At 38.6% G+C, this 19,227-nt stretch overlaps 1 protein-coding gene across 2 annotated transcripts in view; it reads right to left on the reverse strand.

The window, feature by feature from the left end:
* Positions 1-19,227, reverse strand: part of PDZRN4 (PDZ domain containing ring finger 4) — a 326,986-nt gene that overhangs the window by 18,179 nt on the left and 289,580 nt on the right. For both annotated transcript variants that reach the window (XM_037058151.1, XM_037058152.1), the window contains one exon: positions 1,634-1,732. In XM_037058151.1, the coding sequence (XP_036914046.1) occupies positions 1,634-1,732 (99 nt within the window). The remainder of the gene's footprint in view (positions 1-1,633; positions 1,733-19,227) is intronic.

The following is a 19,227-nucleotide window of genomic DNA, read 5'->3' on the forward strand; positions in this document are numbered from 1 at the left end:
GACTTATGGTTCACTAGGGGTAATTCCATCTATCACATTTCACATGATGGCTTCTAACTATTTATTTGAGTTTATTCTACCAAAGCTTTTCTTTTTCAAGCAAAGTATTTCCAGTGTTACATGAAGTTAATCCATCCTATACAGATGTCAGTTATTATTGGTTTATTAGGTTGGTGCCACCTAATAAGTGAGTCTTAAGTGATCAATCAAGAACAAAAAACACTGTAATTATATATAAGAGGTATAAGGAAAACATGCTTTCCACGTGCATGTATTCAGTTCCTGTGGCTTCTTTACTATCCCTGAAAAGCAAAGTTCTAAAGCTGACATATTTAAATAGTAAATAGAGACTTACTAGAAGGAAGTGAGGGACGACTAATCAATTGCATCCTATTTAGAAGCCTTTCACGTGCTCACATTTTGTCTTCAGAACTGTAATCAAACTAATATTAAACTTCTACTTTTGTACTTCTGCACATATTACAAAAGATAATTCTGCAGGTGTTTCCTCCTACTTCCTCACCATAATCGCAGGGATTATCATAGTTGTACATTTAAAAGAGGCATATAAACCAGACATTTTCCGTAGATTTTCCCATTACAAGAGCCAGCCAGTAAATTCTTTGGTAAAGTGATAGAGTAATATTTACATTTGTAGAGCTGTATGGTTTTCCAAGTTCACTAATTACGTTACCTTTTATGTATGTATTATAAACACCACTACAAAAACAACAAGATAAGCATTGTCATACTAAGTTTCTAAGTGAGGAAGCCGAATCTCAGTAAGTCAGGTAATATTTTCAAGAACGTGGCCAAGAAGACTTGAAGGAGCATTGAACAGCAATTAGTATCTAGTTTGTCTATATCCTGCATATTTATATTTATATAAGCATATACATATATATACACATATAGAGAGGAGTTAGGTAAATGTGTGTGTACATATACATATATACATACATGTGTTTACCTAGTTATGTAATTTTTAATCTTAAGTATATATAATTTAAAAATATATCCCTTACCCTTTCTGATAAAAAGATTCTTTTGGGAGTCTTAAACAATCGCCTATAATAATAAATTTTGCTTCACAGTTTTCCAGAGTAATTAACACAGAGGGTGTTTCACACTTAAGCACTTCATTTTTTTTCAAAAGTAATGATGGGGTTGAATGAAACAAACTAATAGATCCTTGAATGTTTAAATTTATCAATCCTGTCAGCAGAGTAAAATATGTGACTGTTGTGAATATCAGATTTAGAACAATTAGTCATTGCTATTGTTAACAGAACCAACAGAAGACACGGTAGAATGGAAGGACAAATGTTTGCCGATCAGAAGCTTTGCCCGACTTCCTGAATACTCATAGGAATTTATTCAAATTCAGACAACGTTCCTATTTTTTGCTTTTTCTCCTTACTGGGATTTTGTGGTGAAAGCATCCACATTAAACAAATCGATAATGATTATGTTACTTGGGCAACATAATTTACTTTCCTAATTGAAAGTGACAAGTACTGGAACATGGCCAGTTCCTCACATTCAACCTCCCAAGAACTTTCTCACTGTGAAGTTGATTTACTCTATTCCTCACGGTCCCCTCCTCTCGCCTGCCCTCCATGGCCTTTCTTACCTCACTGACGTAAATGCCGGTGTCTTCTTCATCATCCGTCCGGTAACAGACTGTCAGACCCAGCTTCTCTTGACTGCTAACACGGCACAACTCGACCTCCTGAGAAACACACACACACAATGGCATTTATCTCAGAGAGAATTCCCACAGCAAAACGGAGAACTCTCTGGCACTCTGGGCTACCCTGGGACGTGTTCCTAATTATTGCCCTATATTTGAAATGAAGTTGTTATCTAAATCACTAAAGTTTATCTCCAGTGTTTTTTCTACATATTCAAGCCAGTGTTTTAAATTTTGTTGTGAAGTTGAAAATGTGCAATTTTTCACATTAAATCATAAACTTAAAACTTCTTAGAAATCACACAATAAAGTATACACAAAGTATGCATACATCAAAAAGATGGAATCCATAAAATATTTGCAAATGTTTACAAAGATATTGAGAATCACTGTGTTTTTTGTATTTTAATAAAACAAAACATAGTTCAAATAAAAACAGACTAAATTGGATTCTACATTAATTCTTCTCTTGAGTTCTATACAACATGATAGTTAGCATGTATTTTGTGTGGCATAGGTCAAGGTTTTATATTATTTGGTGGAAGCTCTTGTCCTTGGGATAAAAATGGTTCAACCAGGCTGAAGGGAGAAACATCAGCAATCACGTGGGCAGAGGCAATGATTCAAAATGTAGCAGCTAGTGAACAAGGAAATACGTTTATTGAATCATATGGCTAAAGGGCTTGAAATGTCAGTCCTTAGGTAATGTATGTTGAATCTGTTTCCTGAATGGCGTTCAGTAAAATGATAATAAATTTCAGTGTATTTCAGTTTTATATAATGAAATAGAATTATACAAGTACTACTCTCAGAAGCAGATGACTTCAGGGTAAATTGCAAAATCCCAAGGACTAAAACACAAATTGGTACTCTCATCATGGAGAACTTGTTCCTATTGAATGGAGAATATAAAGCCCTTTAGTAAATAATCAGATGAGAAAAGACAAAGTAAAATTAAATTGAAAGTGAAGTCTGGATCAAGTTTCCAGAACCCAGGCTCTGTGGGAATTACAAACTTGTCTGTCTTGCTTAATACTCTTTCTCCAGGGTCTAGATCAGGGATTTGCTGAGTGTAGACACTCAGCAAATGCTGGTTGAAAGGTGATTGTTCCTATTTCAAAATATTTCTGAATGCTTGTAACTTTTTGTAAATAATTAAGTAGTTTTTTCCTCTTTAATTGGAGGTAGTGTGTGTGTGTGTGTGTGTGTGAATAAAAAGATTTTGAAGGTCGGTAATAATAAAGTGTCCACTTAGCTGTTTATAATCTGAAATAATTACCAGGGCTAAATAAAGAAAAGTTCACTTTAAACAAGAAGACAGCTGCCAGGATACTCCGCTCCATTTGAAGATGTGTCCTCCCTTTCAATATTACATTTCAGCCAAGTCTTTGTCTTTGAATAGTAACCATTTATGACATACTAAAAACCACAGGTAGATCGTTAGCAAGGGTAGATTATCACAAGCTCCAGTGACTGATAATTTCACAGCTAATATGAAATCAAATAAAATTTAAATATTCTATCTTGAGGCATGTACTGCAAAATGGGGAAATACACGAAACTCTGAAGAAAGATGACTTTCTAACTGGCGGGCAAAGACACTCTAAATTCCATTACAGTGGTTAAAAAGGGCATGACGTATATTGAACAATTAAGAAAAAGATGGAAAATCTTTTCACCTAAATAAAAAATAGGAAAAAGTGACATGATCTGGCACCAGAAGCAGAAAACAATACCAAGCTAGGATATTTTCAAAACTAGCAATAATTAATGCCTCCAGAGGGAAAGAACGCTTGGCTAAAACTGTAACATTAGGAAGGAATTACAGCTACAGAAGAGCTTCAATTACAGCAATGAAGTACGCAGTTAAGGACTGAAGAAGTTTGTGATTCCTAGGAGGCCTACAAGGAAACCTAAACACTCCATAAAGGGCCGGGACTGGGACCTTTAAATTAACGAAGATCGGCAGTCAGTGCTGAGCCCCCGGACTTGCAGTGTCCTGCCCAGGGCACAGGAGGAAGTCCCTTCCCTGTGGGAGGGCGTTTCCAGAGCAGAGCATGCTCTTTGTGAATGTTTTCTCTACTTTCTCAGCGGTGTGCCCAGGCTTGGTGTTTGTTTAGGAGATGCATATCACAATATTTTGTAATTAAATGGAACCAATATGGGAACATAAAAAGGGCAGAATCTTCCTGTAAGACTTCAATACCACACACAAAAGCATTTACCCACGAATCACAGGAGAAAGGAGATTAAGATCCTGAGGTCAAGATAACTTTTAATGCTGTCATTGTATTGGACCTAAGCCAACTGGTGGAACAGGCCTCAAGGTTACCTACGGCATCTTTGCTTTCAATGCCTCCCTTTTAAAGATGCTCAACACCCTCGTATTTCCTTTCAGCTTCCTGGAGTTCTGAAGGGCTGCCTAGGTAAGTAACCAGAGGTAGTTCAGGTTTGCCACCTTACCTGTCTCCTAAAACAAATCTGGCTTTTGGCATGGTCTTCCATTTTCTCGAAAAGAGCCCTTGAGATGCAAAGGTAATTGCCAAATACATATTTCTTAGAGGGATCATTGTTAAAATTACTTAAAATGTGGGACACTGGTACATACTAATAAAGACCAAAAATATGCAGCTTTAATTCAAAAGACGAACTTCCTGGCGTCACGAGTCCCAGCTGTGAGGGAGGTTCCAGGGAGTTTCCCCGAGGCCACAACCCAGCCCCCCTGCGCCAGCCCCCAGTGTGCGCCTGTTTCGGTCCTCGGCTGAGACTGCCTCCAACACTACACATTTCACAGTGGTACCCAGAAGCATACATTTTAGAATCAAAGGTCCTTTAATTCCGTGACAAAATAGCTTATAAGCAGCTACCTGTAGACCATTTTGCTTGTACGAGGCAGAGGTGGCTTTTTAAAGCCTCATTATCCGAAAGGAATTCTCTGGCCCAGGTTTAATTTAGCATTCCCTTCACGCTGCACCCCAGCCGCTGACTTCTGAAGAAACAACCTCCTGGTAATAGAGAATGTTTTCCCTAACAACTTTCATACCTTTCCCTCCGTCACTCGGAAGCCGTTTGATGAAAAACATAAAAGTGAAATGCTACCCTCTGTACATTTTGTGCACGGAGACGATTCACGGGCTATACAAATCAAAGCTGAGCCCGCGCGGATGGCACCGCTCACCGCCCATAAGTCATTCGGGACTGGGGTGGAAGAATCGCTTCATAGATCTGATGAAACGACACTCGTTTTGGCTTCCATGGGCTTTAGGATGCTATGTTCTGGGAATATGTATAAAGTCCCTTAAAAAAATCAAATCATGGTATCTAATCCTGTGAGGAATTGATTATATGGAGATGGAGGGAAGAGTGTAAGATTAAAGTTCATTAGTAAAGCTTGCTGTGAATCATCCTTCTAATCTTAGAATGACAAGAGTGAGAATTTTACATAAATCGGTTACAAGGCAGTGCTGGAAAATTTATATATATTTAGTTTTTTATGATTGGGCCTGGGGAAAACCAAGGAAAAGGAAAGAGAAGAAACTATATTTTGCTGTCTAGAAAGGGCGCTCTTGCGGGAGGAAGACCTGAGGCTCCACGATTTTTTAAGCAAATTGTTTCCAAACTCTGAAGAGCTCTGAGGTCCAGACCCTGCAGGTTTTTCCCCTGAGCGAGAAATGTAACTACTCAAGTTTGAAGAGGAGGCAGGATCTGACAAGACGGTCACGGATATTAATTAACAATAGTGGGAGAGAGGGGTCTGTTGTGTCCATATCTTCTGTTTATTTCATTCATTTTGCTGGTTTTTATTTCTCAGACAACATGTGTAAGTTTAATATTAGTCATACGTTATTGTCTTCCATTTTGTGTTGTTGGTTAGTAAGTAGAGAAACACTATGCTTAGGTGTTTCGACAGCATATTTATTTAAAAATTAATTAAGCAGCCCTGGCTGATGTAGCTCAGTGGATTGAGCACAGGCCTGTAAAGCAAAGGGTCACTGGTTCGATTCCCAGTCAGGGCACATACCTGGGTTGCAGGCCAGTTCCCAGGAGGGGACACATGAGAGGCAACCACACATTGACTCTTTCTCCTTCCCTTCCCCTCTCTCTAAAAATAAATAAATAAAATATTTAAAAAAATAAAAATTAATTAAGCAGAAAATATGAAAATTTTCAGCCCCATAAGTAAGAGAAGCCTAGATACTCTATTGTGAAAATATTGCTTCAGTGTCATTCTCTTCTGGATAATGAAAACCACATGTAACAGTAAGAAATAAGTAATAAAACTTCTGGAATACCCAAATTGCTATTATAGCATTTCAGGCCATACACCTCAACTCTAAACCCACATAACAAGTTGCTGCAGCTAATAATTAAGTCGCCTTTCACAGAGACATTAGGGTGAAAGCGACAGGAATGTGGCCGACATCTTTGCAGGAACATCCTGAACCCCAACCCCTGATTCGATGGCTTCTTTTTCAGTGACATGGTGATGAAATGTGAGCAGTGTTTAATCCCCAATTTCCTATTCTTACAGACTTTCTGGATTCTTTAGGAAATAAAGCTGTCACATTTTTTTATGACCTAGGTTGTCTGCTTCTCACTGTGGGCTCTGAATTGCCTTAGGAAGTCATAAATTACCCATTTTGAGTGAATTTTTTACCTTAACAAAGATGAAAGAGTGATTTTGTTTATACTTTGTAATTGGTGGAGGAAATAGATTCATGATGGCAGTAATCAATAATTGGTATTTTGAATTGTGGGCCAGGAACAGAAACTTAAATCCAGGTGAGTGTGCAAGATAATGCACCAGATTTCTATTATTACTTCTGCTGCAACAACCAGAGAATCAGGCCCATGGCCTGGAGACCGGTCCCTCGATGACCTTTCGCCCAGCCCTGCCCTGTCTAAGCCAAAGAACAAAAGCATGGGAGGAAATAGGGGAAACACTTCTATCTGTGTCAGATAAAGTTCTTTTCTGTTTTGGTTACATAGCCTTTGAGAAAACTGCCGTTGCTTTTAGATGTTAGGATCACGTAGTTTACCTTTGTAAGAATCCAGAAATCCAGGGTTTTTAAAAATATTTAACTGCTGCTAAGTTTTGAACAACTATTAAAATGATCATTTGTTAGCTTACAAATAGCACTGCTAAATATCCACAGTCATTTGTGGCTGGATTTTGTGATTTATATGTTAGCTCTTGGGTGGGTGGGTGTTCCATCAAAATAGCTCAACATGCCATAAGCAATGTGCAAAACAGACTATTGATAAAATGTCATTTCCATAGTTGCTTTACTTATACAACATCTGCTTTAAGCACTCTGCTCTTTGATCAGCTCAGATACCCTTGCATTCCCACTCTTTGCTCTTTCACTAGACCTTGAACGTAACGACCCTTCCACTTCTCACTGTCAATAATTGTCATGCCCTCTCTTCTCTCCTTGCCCAGCGTGGAATCCATAGTCATAACAATCTGTTGTACAGATCCACAGCTCCCTGGATGTTCTCTGCCTCCACTGTAGCACCAAGCCAAAGGTCAATCATGGTTAAGCCCAGTTACACACTTCCTATGTTCCTACCTGAGCAGCTGTGGGGTCCTGGAGGAAAACGCACAACCACAGCAATCATGCCGACTGCTCTCACTGTAAATTTGCTACCACAGTTCTCAAATGGGCCATCAGTGCTGCCTGACAATCACATTGTACTTCCCTTGTGAGGTGTACTTCTTTTCTCAAATTTCCAACAGACCCTGTCCACTCTCAGCTGATGACCTCACTTCAGAGTTCACTGGCTATTGGCAGATCATTATCACTTCAACTTTCCGCTCTCCCATTCTGGTGTTCCACAGCTCTTTTCTCTGCTCCAGTGCCTTCTCTCTCTTCACTTGTAGCCAATCACCCTGTTCCATGCTTCATGGAAAAAAAAGAAGTGATGAACTGGAAACTAATTCATCTTCCCTCCACTCAGAGCATTCATCTAAATTCATCTGTAACCATCTTACAGTTTGTACTTTCACTATCATGAAAGAAAAACATCCAATTCTATCAAAAGCCAATGTCTCCTCCCCTCATTCTCTATTATTCCTTTTTTATTTTTTCATAGTTTTTCTCATGGAATGATTCTTCCTCTTTCTCTTGTGTTATCAGTTTCTCTTTCCTTATTAGATCATTTTCATTGCTATACACACCCTTGAAAAAGCATTAATAAAGCAACCTGGGGTAGGCTAGGAGAAAACCCAATAGAGAAGGTAATCAGCTCTAGGCTGGGGTTGTTGGAAGAACCTAAAAAAAGCACCTTGAAAGAGATGCTGAAATTGACCTTGGTGTTCACGGAAACCAAATTTCCAAGCAGAGAACAGTTTCCATACAAAGACACAGAGATAGGAAACAGCTTGTCCTGTTGGAGGAGCTTTGCAGTTAATGAGTATGAAGCTAAGGGTTTAAGATTTGGGTAGATGAGGTGGCATGGCGAAACCTAGAACTGCAGAGGTAAACAAGGGCCATGCCGTTCCTGGATTGCTGCAACATATTGAGTAACTTGGACTCTGCAAGAAGAAGAGAGGAGTCATTGTAAAGAAAATACAGTCTGACTTGCAGTTTGGAAAGATGGCTTCAGCAGAAGCAGAGTGATCTTATTGGATCTTGTATTATTCGTTAATTCTCACGTAGGATGGAGCGCCTGAAGGGTACAGAAAAAGAGCACGCTGGAGGTGGCAAAATCACTGATTGGAATGTGGGAAGCTGATAGAAGCCTGTTATACAGGTAAGATGTGTGGAGATAAGGACACGGTTGAGAACCTAATGTTGGCTGTAATGTAAACTGACTCAGGGTGAAGAGCACGGGGCTCTAGGAGAGAAGGACTTGAATTGAACATTTTCTTCCTATTCTTTCAACCCTTCTTGTCTACAACACACTTAAAAAGAAGAAATAGTACACCAAACTTTTACATGGAAGTACGGTCCATTCTCTGAGAGGCTCAAACATCTATTGTCATTTTGGTAGCACTGCTTTTCACCCGGTCCTGCCATCCATTGTATCTCAGACCCTGGCTTTTGTAACTGTCTTTCCTTTGAATTACTGAAAATAGCTTGTTCCAAAGAAAGTGTTAACAGCATTTCTTTGAGATTAGCTCTGTGCTCTCTGCAAAGTAAAGAGTCAGAAAGGACAGGCTGCGCTTTTGTGCCTTAGTTGTCCCTGATTCAGTGACTGAATTTCTGGTGACACTTGGAGCCATCCCTGGTGACACTTGGAGCCATCCTTTCAAGCTGCTGTGTTTTCGACAAAGACAATACCATCTGCTTTCGGACGCTGTTTTAAAGTGAACAAACAAAGACCCTTGCTGTTCTGAAGAGGCAGGAGTTCACTTGAGAAAGGCAAACTATCTGTTACCCAGCCGAAAGGATCCATAGCTCCTCCAGGGGAGGGGCCAGCAGTGCAGAGCAGAAACAGCAAGCTGTAACCATTCACAGAGTGGTTCTCCAGGGTACATTGGAGGAAATGTAATAAACTACATTATAAATACGAACTTTGGGTGACAAGCTATGGTGGTAATGGTTATCAGTACTTTATCTAATGGGAAACAACGTCATTGGCAGCCAACACTTGGGAATACCGGAAGCCCTGTTAAATATTTGGTAAAGAAGCTGAGATAGATGTAGGGTATATGGGGAAGGACAAAGTGGCAAAAAAGGCAGAAACAAGAAAAAAAGGATGCAGTGAAGGAGTACATTTAGGTTTTATAGGACCAAAAGACTGCTCCAAAGGACATAGAGTTTAGAAGAGATTTTTACTGTAAACTTGGGCTAAAATTTAATAAAGGAAAAGATTGTGGGACATGTTAAGACACAGAGCTTTTTAAAAATTGAATGGGGATATTAATCTAAATTTATTAGATAACATTCCATTTATTATGCTTCATGTTGGGTCATTACATTAACATACAATGGGATTTTTTTGGTGAAACAGTGTAAATCCACTGTTTTCTTTATTGTGGGTCAGATTAGTTGTAAAAATTATGCAGAAACTACATTGTAAAACATTATATAGAATAAATCTGTGTTCTTGGAAGTAGATCAAAGGAAAAAGTCTTTTACGTTATTATATTTTATAACCGATGTGTAACACATTGGTTCAACTATAATCAAATAATGAATTAAATTTTTTTCTTACTACAAATAGCCATAATACTGCCTGCCTTACTATGATCATCTAAAAATATGGCACCATATTCTAGTATCTGATGGTCAGTAAGAATCTTGATACACAAGATTAATTTTTAAAAGATGCTGGTGTTCCACAGCATTAGTACCACTCCAGGTTAGTACCACAGTGTAAAATAAAAAACTTCTTTGTAAATACGAGGTGATTAATTCTGAATTCATGCATTAATACACATTTGGTAGATTCTACATTTTGCCATAGGCCACAATCCCAAAGTGTCCAAAGAATTCATTTGATAGCATGGATTTGAGATTTTCCCTGCTCTATCTCTTCTTTTTGGAACTGGCTCTTGTAGTTATTTTTTAATGTCAGTCTATTATGATACATGAAATGCACTGCATCTTTATTTTCCTGGCAATAAAACTCTAATAACATGCATTAAAACCAATTAGCAGACCTGAATATCCCCTGATCTGATGAATGGGAAAGGAGGGTCTCCATTTATCTATTTCAGATATTATACATTGAATTCCAGACTGGGAGACGCCCCAGTCCATGTTGACACAACAGAAATTTGTCAGTCCTCCTCAGAACTTCTCTTTATCTGAAAACCATTCAGGAACTTTACCAGCATGTGTTATTAGGGAAACATAAAGGGGAGATTAACAAAGCAGCAGAAGAAGGGGAAATAAATAAACCTGTTGACAAGATGAACTTTATTTCATCAGCTGGTTACTGGAGCAGGAAATGCAGGCTTTTCTAATGAGGTACAGGGCTATTATTGCAAGTTATTTTTCCCTAAGCTATTTCAGAGTGGTGGCTAAGAGCTTTTTCCATGGTCATCAAAACAGAAAAAAAAATTACAAGACTTTTAAACCAGTCAAGGTCCCATACATGTCATAAAAAATTGTTCCCCAATTATTTGTTTTCCTATTCTCATTCTTGTTTGGAAAAGTAGCACTCTCATATAAGTAACTGTGTTCACATTACCTTTTAGATATTTCTGATCTAAGCAAGGAAACTAAACACTAAAAATAGAACTATTACAAAATATAGCAAAAGATTATAAAATGTGAAAAAAAGCTTTGTGTTTTACTCAACATTTCTACCTTTTCTTCAAAATACAATGTTTCATGACTTTTTTAAATCAAGAAGCAACATATGCTTTTTAAGTAGACCTATTCTTAGAAAGGAGAAAGTTCATTTCAGGGAGCTGTGTACACTCTTAAATACTAGAGCAGCTCCTTCGAAATGTATATAATATGACTTAAAGGCACAGTTGCATGTCCACATATTTTCTAAATTTGGTCATAGCTCTTGTTTGTACCCAGAGGATCCATAATTAACAATAAACTGTGATATTTACCACTGATACGATCTTATCATTGTTTAAAAATGCAATAATTGATGGTATAAACTTCTGTGAGTTTGTACATTTTCATAAGAATATATATACTCTCACATAGGTATTGATTTTTGTTCTAGATGGTTTAACTTTCCCAGTGACTTGTGCATGGGTGTGTCGATGTATGTTTGCATGATCACGATGCCAGCTTGGGTCATTTTAAAGATACTTGAATAGCATTTTATGACATTAGATAGATAATTAGATAAAATAATCAGATTTAAAATATTTATTTATTAAAATTATTTTATGGCTGTTCACTCAACATTTTATTTATTTTTTTTAAAGATTTTATTTATTTATCTTTAGAGGGGAAAGGAAGGAGAGAGGGAGAGAAACATCAATGTATGGTTGCCTTTCGTGTGTCCCCTGCTGGGAGTTGGCCTGCAGGGAACTGGCCTGCAACCTAGGTATGTGCCCTGACTGGGAATCAAACCACGATCGTCTGATTTGCATGCCTGCACTCAATCCACTGAGCTACACCAGCCAGTGCTAACATTTTAAATTGCTGTTTCCTTGGGCCTTTGAAGAGTAGGCATGTTTCTCTGTTCATTGTTAAGAAAAGCAGTCCTATCATTTGGCCACTTGAAAATTAATTTCGATCATTGCATTATGTTTTCTGCAGGTTGGCTTAAAAACTACAGACAAAACCAGGTAGAATCATGAAAATTTATCTGACACATATCAGCATCTGCTCATTTCCTCATTATGTGTAATAGCAAAGTATCATAAATGTCCTCAGTGTCCACAATATCAGAGTTCCTGAATAAATAAGGAAATACCTACACAATGAAATTTTATGACTCTGAAGAATTTGATAACATGAAAATGATCATGGTAAACACTAAATAATAAAGCAGACACAAGTTTATATAATATATATTGTTTACCCCTACCCTCCCATTTTTCCAGTCTAATCAAAAAAATTTGGGGGGGAGAAAGTTTGCTCCAGTTGCTGTTATAATGATGATTCCTTTTTTAAAAAATATATCCTTGTATTTCCAAACATTCCTTACTTAAAATCAGAAAAATAAGTGTACACAGCAGAAAGAAAAGGAAACTCCTACCCTTTGCCACAGCATAGATGGAACTGGAGAGCATTATGCTAGTGAAATAAGCCAGGCGTGAAAGACAAATACAGTATGATCTCACCTTTAAGTGGAACCTAATCAACAACAACAACAACAACAACAAAAAAAAACAAATAAGCAAAATATAACCAGAGACATTGAAATTAAGAACCAACTGACAGTAAACAGAGGGGAGGTGGGAGTGGGTAATGTCAGCAAAAGGGTGAAGGGTTTTCAGGAACAACTATGAAGAACACGTGGACAAAACCAAGGGTGGGTGGAATCCAGGGGAGGGAGGTGGGGATGGCTGGGGTGCAGGGGAGAGGTAGGGGGAAGAGGCAGAAAACTGTACTTGAACAACAGTAAAATTTAAAAGTATTCTAAAATTAATAAAAATACAAAATATAAATATTCTCACTGAAAAAAGTAACAATTAATATTATGTATATCATGAAGCTTCAGGTCTCTATTCTTTCCCTTCGACCTGATCATCTTTTTACCTGGAAAACACTGATTAAAAAGCAACAAAAGAATGTAATTTGATTAATTCAGTGGAGTGAGAAGAAAATAAATGCAGTATCAAACAACCACTGTGTGTGAGTAAGAAGCTCAAATGGCTGTAGAGGCATGTCTCACCTAACTCATGAACAACAGAGAAAACTAGTTAATAGAACAAGGTCTTTGGAAAATGTAGGGTAGTGGTGTTGAGGTCTTAGCTAATAAATGAAGAACAATACGCAAACAATGAATTCTCAGTACTTGGGAGTCTGCAATTTCAAAATGCTGCATAGTTTAAAAACATTATTTTATCTTTATCTAAAGGAGCTCCACATGCCAAACCTCAGTTATTTGTAAGACCAAAGTGCAGCCGAGCTTTACAGCTGTCGAGTGCCAGTGCCTGAGGATCTCTCTGCCTGTCCTGGGGCCAAATCTCCACGTGTTGATGAACAGGTTGGACCTGAGGATTCTCCACAAACCTGGTCATCTTCCCAGACTGGCTAATAACATCACCACTGTGCTAATCAACCTGGTTTCAGTCTTCAGGATTAACTGGTATTCTCCAACTCTGGCCTTTTGCAAATATTTGGTCATTGCTTACAAAATTATTCTTTTCCCCATTGTTTCTATTCTTTCTGTTGTTTCTCTAGTTTGGCCCTCATTTTTTCTTTCTATCTGTTCTATCCCCTTGAATCCATCTGCAATGTTACTTATTGATTAATCTTTATAAAATTAATCTTTGAACATGTTGTTCCATGCCGAAAGGTACTAAATGGTTACTACTGATTATTGAATTAAGTGCAAGCTTCTATAACTGACTTTTCAGGTCCTCTGTAATTGGATCCCAAAGAACATTTTTCCCAACATCTCCTGCTCTTCTACTCAAAGATATGATGACCTGGCAAAACTGGAATAGGAGTTATTTCCATTCTGTCATACCCTGTTCCAGCTCACAAAAACGTGTGACACCTTACTTACTGTCCCAATTGAAATGCGACCTGTGAACTTTCAGAGAATGGCAACACATTCAGTTTTGTAGGACCCTGCAAGATGTAAAGACTCAGTGCCTACTGGTTGAATAAGAGCATCCATTTCTACCCTACATGTACCCACCGATATCAACTGTGCTATTTTCATAAACATTCATAGCCGTGAATATAAGTGAATTGTAGCTATGCATGCTAACTCGGATCAATAGGGTCACAATTGTTAGTAAAAAGTACAGGTTTCAGAAGAACACATTTGGTATGGTTGTATGTCTCGAAACATTGTTTCAAGACATACATTTATGTGACAAAATTACAAAGATAAGCAAGGTACTGGCAAAAATCAAATTCAGGAGAGAGGTTACTGCTATTGGAGAAGGTAAGGTGCAGGATTAGGGAGATGCACGCACAGGACTAAAATGTCAGGATGATGTTCCCCCCCACCCCCAGAACCTGATGTTGAGTAGACAGATATTTATCCATCTCTGTTTGAAGAAAAGTCGACCTTGTAGCACTGTAGCAATCAGACTCTTTTTAGACCTGCGTTATAATCTTATGCTATTGTCTTATAGGTACGCTAGAGAAGAAGGAAAAATAAAAGACATATTTTAGCTCTTTATAACACTGAAAGCATAAAGACAGGCCGAGGTTGCCTCTCCTCCTGGGGTGGCTCTGGGAACATGTCATGGCATGTACCTTGTGATGGGTGCATTCCATCTGGGCCAGTCAGACAGGGCGACAGGGGACTGGGCATCGGAGCTTCAGGTCCGGCACAAAGTACGACTGCCACATTTGAAGCCAGAAAGAAGGAAAGTGTCCAGTTTTATGGGGTAGCAGAAAATAAGTTTTGAGAGCTTAGTTGAAACATACCCTAGGGATTTCCAGAAGCTTCTGGGAGGACATGGAGAGGTGATGTGTGAAAATTTAAAAACTGTTGGAAAAGATACAGCCAGGAAAATACTGTGTTTTTTTAAAATTTTTTTTTATTGCCTGTAAACATAGGTGTCACGCTCTTGCAAAATGGGTCCATCTGGAATACCAATCCGATTCCATCATGCCCCTTCTAACATGGAATTTTCTTTCTATTTCCTGTAGTATGAAGCTCAAGTTTCATTTTATGACATAAATGGCATTTCCTTATCTGGCCCTATGTTTTTATCTAAACATAGGCGTCTTCTAAGGAAACAGAGTAACTGTCATCTGCACACTTAATGCGAATAATAGATATTAATACTGATGGTAGTGATCATATATTTCTTTTCTGTCAATATTACCTTATATGATATAAAAATAAATATGGCATGGATGAATGCAAACATCCAACAGAACTCCTATAAAACAACCTTTAAGTGTGTCCAGCACTAGATACAAGAGACACCATTTTTAGAAAGGAAAGAAGGCACAGCCGTCATAGCACCACTGTGCTCTTCTGCTAGTCTTCTAATACCATTGGGTGTACCCAATTCTAAGTCCATATCTAATCTGGGGCAAGTGTGTGTGTGAGGGAAGGGCCCGTGAAAGCATGTGTGTCCACGGATTTGTAAAGGGGACAGAAATGTGTGATACAGACACCGAGTGATTTACATACACACAAAACCCCAGAAACACACACATACAAATACACCCCTCTGGAACTTACACTAGCCCGAAAAGGCTGTCCTTTGCGGCCTGGCCATGCCACTGGTAGCCAGCACCCCAGGTAGCCGCCTTCTCTGAATGCTCCTGACTAAAATGCAGATATTCTGCAAATTACTTCTGTAACGGGCAGTGGAGAGGAAAAACTGGCTGAAATGCAACAGAGGAAAAGCCAATTTGAATCCTATAAAATGTTTTCTAATGGTGGAGGATATTAGGTCTTGGAATGATCTCAGCAGGAGAATGTAAATGTGTTGTTAGAGGAAGGACTTAAAAAATCTCAATGAAAAACCGATTTAACTGTCAGTTGGGCAAACATCTGCCGCAGAGGAAAGGCAGGACCCTTAGAACCTCCCAGCGTTGTAACAACTGTTGAAAACGTATGTGTGACAGAGAAAGCCTTGCCATTCACTGCTAGGTATTGAAAGGTAAAGGGCATTGTCATCTCAAAGATTCATTCTTTACCTTCCAGGGAAAAAAGCTCAGTTTAGTCCCCAGAATATGGTTCTGTGGCAGGGTGGTCTAGCAGCGAGAAGCACCCGATGCCTGCCTTAATTAGGGTTTTCCTAACCGTTGCAGACCTTTCATTTAAAGAAAATGTTATTTTAAGAATCTTCAACTTTCCACTGTGAAAGGAAGTTTCGTTAATGACCACACTGTGGGCAGACCACAGCCCCGCTGCTGCTCCTAGGGTTCGGCTGCTCCGAGAGTTCCTTTCCTAGATTTTATGGGCAGAGTGTTCATGCACATCAATAACCACAATCCTATTTGCAAAGGAGAAAGAGAAAAAAATGTATCATGCAGAACTGCACACGGACTTCTCATCAGTGCTGGGTGGTCCTCTGAGACTTCCATTTCTTTCCTCTGCAAAAGTGGATGAAGTTTAAATATATTCCTGTGCATTTCATTTAAAAATATCAGCCACTCTATTTTTCAGAACGAAGTCCTTTTAATAAAAAAAAAGTCTCCTAGTTTCTCAGATAACTTCCATGCATGAGGTAACGATCATTTTAGGATTTTAGAAGTATGCTTCACAGTAATCCCTTAGGTTTTTCTATTGCACAGAATTTACTACCTATTTTGCTAAATGCCTACAGAGAGTTGGTCAAATTCATGCTTTTCCAGTTAAGGCTACGGAAACTCTTCAGTTGTGAAAACAGACTAATGAAAGTAACCTCCCTACCCTCCTCTGCACTCGCAGATTTTTCAGGAATGAATGCCTCACAGAAGTAGGCATGGCCTCCACGTGTTTTGGGGCTATTTGGGTGAAAGAGAGAAGTCCTGGAGCGAGGCACACCAGTCTAGGGGTAAACAGGCTGCAACTGCTGTCAGTGGTGACATTACAAATACAACTGCATTCCCTGCTGTGGTCTCACTTGTCAATTTTGACAGGTGACTGTCTTGACTCCCTGGAACATTCATCAAAGAGGACAAATTGTGCTAGTGTCAAGCTTGCCAGCATGACTTTGGTTGTAGGTGACTATAAAGAAAATAGGGCTCCTAAGCACTTGTCATGCAGGGGGAAAGTAACAGTCTACCTAAACTGTTTTTGCTTATTTAAAAAATGCCAATTCATTCATTCATTAGTTCATTTATTCATTCGAATCTATACCATTCCCACCATCTCAGGTCACGTCTTTTTCACTTCACGTCTTTTTCACTTCACACCTGGACAAATAAAAAATGGCCTCTACTTTGTCTTTTGGGGGGTTTTGTTCCTCCAAATTTGTTCATGCTCTTGCAAAATGGGTCCATCTGGAATACCAATCTGATTCCATCATGCCCCTTCTAACATGGAATTTTCTTTCTATTTCCTGTAGTATGAAGCTCAAGTTTCATTTTGTGACATAAATGGCATTTCCTTATCTGGCCCCTTTATACTCATCCAGCTTCACCCTGTACTTTTCTTCACATTCAAACTTACTGCCCAGGTAGACTGAACTATTCGTAGTTCCTTGAAGCTGCTGTGCTTGACGCCGTCACAAGCTTGCACTTGCTCTTGCCTTACATGTCTGCTTGCTCCACATTCTTCTCAGGTGAGATTTCCTCTCTGACCATTCCCCAAAGACTCAGTCACTGGCTTGTTTCTCTGTGCCACTTAGGTATTTTATTATTGTGTATGTCTCACAGAAGTGTAATTATATGTCTTCCTGTTTCCACATTTAGATGGTGAGCTCCTTGAGGGAAGATAGTACCTTATTTATTTTTAGCTTACCAGTGCTCAGCATAGAATCTGAAATACCCTATTGCTCAAAAATAGTTTTTCTGACTTTATCTGAGTGCTCATAGCTGCAAGTAAAACATACATCGTAGTAGAAGTGGAAGTCATTTCAAAATCTTTGTGTCTGAGAGAGAATTTAATGTAATATGAAAAATAAGATGTAAAAACCCTGCATATTTAATTACTTCTTATGGAATACTATGCTCTGTGTTTGCATACAGAAGGTTTGGGACCTTAGACTGCAATTTTTTTCTTATTTTTTTCCAGCTTTTATTGAAGTGTTACTGACATATGGAAAATTTGAAGGTGTAAAATGTGATGATTTGGTTTGTGTATATATTGTGAAATGACTATCACTATACACTTACCTAATATCTCTGTTCCCTCATGTAATTATGCTATTTCTTAACTTTCAAGGGCATCATACAGCACTGTTAACTGGGTTCCCGAAACTTACACAGTAACTGGAAGGCTTCACCCTTGACCGACATTTCCCCATGTCTCCCACCACCCACTCCCTGGAAGCCGCCATTCTGCTGTCTACGTCATTGGATTAGCTTTTTTTTTTTTTTTTTTTAAGATTATACACATAAGTGAGGACCTGTAGTACTTACCTTTCTCTGTCTGTCCAGCTTATTTTACTAAGCATAATGGCCTCAGTCCATTCACACTGGATGGACTGCATCACTAAAAATATGTATGGTGGATAAATTCCAAAGTACATCATTTGAAAAATATAGACCTTCAAATGGCAAGATTGCCTTCTATTTTCTATTTGAGTAATAGTCTATAGGATGTATACATCACATTATCTTCATCCATTCATCTGCCAGTAGACACTTAGGTTGCTTCCATGTCTTGGCTATTGTGGATAATGCTGCAGGGAGCATGGGGTACAGATAGCTCTTTGAGATAGTGATTTCATTTACTTCGGATGTAAACCCACAAACGGGACTGCTGAGTCATATGGTAAGTGCATTTTTAACTTTCTGGGGAAACTCCATACTGTTTTCTAGATTGGCTGCACCAGCATACAGTCCCACTAACAGTTATTAGGGGGCAATTTTAAATTAATGAGTAGAGTGTGCATAAAGTTGTAAAACTGAGGAAGGAGATGAGTTTGTGACATAGAGTGTATAGGAAACTTCAAAAGCTATAGCATACTTAAATAATTTAGTAAACATCAACAAAAAGTTCTTTAATTCGCAGGAATTTATGGTTAGTAAGAGGATCTAATATTGTGCCAAGCCTTTCCTTAATCCTCTACATTCCGACAATTACCACTCTCCAATTTTGCTTCAGACCTGTCCCTGCCTTTCCTTTCCCACCACTGCTACTATGCTGCCACCACCACACTGCTACTACTAGGTGTGCCTCTAGTCTGAAAAGAAAACTGACACCTCTTATTTTTAAAATAGAACATCACTCTATGGGCATATACTGAGCACATACCTAATGAGAGACATGCAAGGTTGGAAGACAGGAACCGCAAGTCTCATGGGAGAAACTCACATACATCGATGCTATATCATAGACGGTCTTCTCCTCTCCTGCTCCAAACCCTG

This window comes from Sturnira hondurensis, unplaced genomic scaffold, assembly GCF_014824575.4.
Source record: "Sturnira hondurensis isolate 20B ecotype Veracruz unplaced genomic scaffold, ASM1482457v3 Scaffold0009935, whole genome shotgun sequence".
Taxonomy (NCBI): Eukaryota; Metazoa; Chordata; class Mammalia; order Chiroptera; family Phyllostomidae; genus Sturnira; species Sturnira hondurensis.